General features: G+C 37.6%; 1 protein-coding gene across 1 annotated transcript; it reads right to left on the reverse strand.

Annotated features, from left to right (window-relative positions):
• Nucleotides 1-1,177: 1,177 nt before the first annotated feature.
• Nucleotides 1,178-2,107, reverse strand: LOC136166182 (olfactory receptor 6C2-like). The gene has a single exon (XM_065932216.1). It carries the CDS (start codon nucleotides 2,105-2,107, stop codon nucleotides 1,178-1,180), a length of 930 nt encoding a protein of 309 aa, XP_065788288.1.
• Between the last annotated feature and the right edge of the window lie 778 nt (nucleotides 2,108-2,885).

Here is a 2,885-nt window from a genome sequence, read left to right on the forward strand (position 1 = left end):
CAATTGAAAATATGATCAAAATAAAAAGCACGTTTGAGCAAAGAGGTGATGATTAATAAACATAAATAATATTGTGAAAGCACAAAATTTTATTTTCACAAGTGCAGAACTGCCAAGACTGTCATTACCATTTAATAGAAAGAATTTTTATCATTTGGACCAAGGTCCTTGTGTAACTGTTAGCGGTTTTACCACTTCTATCTTCTGTAAATCTATCATTTTTTTCACACTATACCTGGATTTTTTCTTCAATAGTCTAGGCTGAGAAACAAAACACTCCTTAGAATGTCAGGAACTTTTTGATGTTTTGATCAACCGTCCTAATTTCTAACTTTCTCCTTAAATCAAGGGATGATAAAAGTTTGGATACTGGAGAACTTAATTAACTAAGACTTGCTTATCTTATTCCTAAATTCGGGGCTTGTTCTTCTTGTGTCTGTCTCTAAGAACCATGGATGGTAATGTCAGTAGAAGTCTCCAGCATTTGGAAGTCTTTTTCTTTCTCTTCAGTAATCATGTATTTCAGGACGTAGTACAGTCAAATAATTTTCAGAAAGGCCAGCAGAAATATTTTTGTGTATAAATTGATTTAAAAGAAAGGATATAATTATCTTCACTGATTTTGAACTTGCTCTATTAATACCGTCTACTCATTCCTGAAAAATAAACATTTTCAAATGAGAAAGAAAGCTTTACTATTTTAAAGATCATTTTTAAAGCTTTGGTAAAGAATCTTTAATGACTAGTGACTCTTGTACAATTGAACCCTAAATACTGGAAGTATCTTCCCAATGAGTCTTAGATACTGAAGTCTTCCCAATGAGTGAGAAATGCTCTATGGGCATTTATATTCTGTGTCATGAGACGGCCATATGATCAGAAATATAATTTTATTTATTTAAATTTCTTTTTTATGACATGGGTTATTTTGGGGAATCTGATGTCTGGAACATGCGTTAATTGAAGAAACCATACTGAATGAAATAAGCTTGAAGGAAAGAAGGAAAAGCTTTATTTTGGCTTTTGTATTATAAGAGAAAAATCTTCCTGGGGTTGGATTAGCATGATGAATCTACAGATTATAAAGAAACCATTTATTTGGCAAATTCACAATTGTTACTTCTGGGTTATCAAGATTTAAATTTAATTTAGCTTGGTCTCAAAAACACTGAGTCTCTTACTTCTTTGTGAGAAATACAACTCGTTTTACTGTGTCTTTAAAGGCCTCTTTCACGTGTTTGTTCCGAAGTGTGTAGATGAATGGATTCAGCGAAGGGGCGACGGAAGTTGTGAGCACAGACACCACTTTGTTGATGGCCACTCCTTCCTTGGCTGAAGGCTTGATGTAGATGAAGATGCAGCTGCCATAGGCGATGGAAACCACAATCATGTGGGAAGAACAGGTGGAAAAAGCCTTTTTCCTTTGTTGGGCAGAAGGAAATCTTAGAATGGTCTTGACGATGTATGTGTAGGAGAGGACCACACACAGTAAGGTAAAAATGAGTGTCAGCACAGCAAAACTCAAAGCAATTCTCTCTATTAACACGGTGTCTGAGCAAGTTATCTGTAAAATAGGAGATGTGTCACAGCCAAAATGATCAATCACATTCGAATCACAGAATTCCAGCTGGAGGCCCATGCCAAGAGGTGGGAGGATGATCAACAGGCCAGCCAACCAACAGCAGAGAACAAGGGCAGTGTTGTTCATGAGAGTGGTGTAGTGCAGGGGTTTGCAGATGGCCACGTAGCGGTCGTAAGACATGGCTGCGAGGAGGAAAAATTCAGTTGCTGCGAAGAGGACAATAAAAAATAATTGGGTGGCACAAGCATTGTAGGTAACAGTATTATCTCCAGTTGCCATAGAATACAGGAATCTGGGAATACAGACCGTGGTGAATGAGACTTCTAAGAAAGAGAAATTTCGGAGGAAATAATACATGGGCGTTTTAAGATGGGAATCCAAAAGTGTGAGGGTGATAATGACGAGGTTCCCAGCCACACTCAACATATAGGTGAGAAGCAAAAACACAAAAAGCAGGTCTTGTAGCTTTGGGTCGTCTGTCAGTCCCAGGAGAATGAATGTTGTTATTGCTGTATGATTTCTCATCACTGCCTCCTGCCAAGTCAAGAGGGAATCCACCTGAAGAAATAGATGTCATAAGAACCTAGTACTAGAATCTGAACGAAATATTCCAGCAAGCCAGTCACATGCACTTTTTTTCTTTTACTTAATAATCAGTTTGTTACCAGTGACTTTGACATCCTACTGAGACATTTTACGAAATACCTATCGTGAATCTTACACCTCTAATTCTGCAAACAGAAAGTTGATTTAGGACTTCCCTGGTGGTCCAGTGGTTAAGACTATACATGCAGGGGTCCTGGATCTGATCCCTGGTTAGGAATGCCAGCATCCCACATGCCTCAATGAAGAGCCCAGATGCTGCAACTAAGACCAGGTCAGCCAGATAAATTAATAAACAAACAAATAAACATCAGAAAAAGAAAGTATATTTAAAAAGATGTCAAGTTAAAAAGCCATAAATCTGACATGCAACTTCTTAACAGTATTGCCTTGTGGCCTAGATTTTATTTGCCCTCATGCTGGAGGAAGTGATGTCATTTTTGAAGTTTTTTTGCCAATCCTCTTCTTTCTTTGCTTTTTCACCCTATACCAAAATGCTCCATTTTCAAAACCAAGAAAAATCTATTAGTACATTTTTGGTGTGTGTTTTAAATCAAAACATGTCTTTAGGGCAATTTTGTGTTCACAGCAAAATTGAGGGGAAGGTACAGAGATGTCCCATATACTTCTTGTCTCCACATATTCATAGCTTCCCCCATTCCATTATCAACACCCCCCACCAGAGCTGTACATTTGTTAT

This window comes from Muntiacus reevesi, chromosome 4 (genome assembly GCF_963930625.1).
Source record: "Muntiacus reevesi chromosome 4, mMunRee1.1, whole genome shotgun sequence".
NCBI classification, from domain to species: Eukaryota; Metazoa; Chordata; class Mammalia; order Artiodactyla; family Cervidae; genus Muntiacus; species Muntiacus reevesi.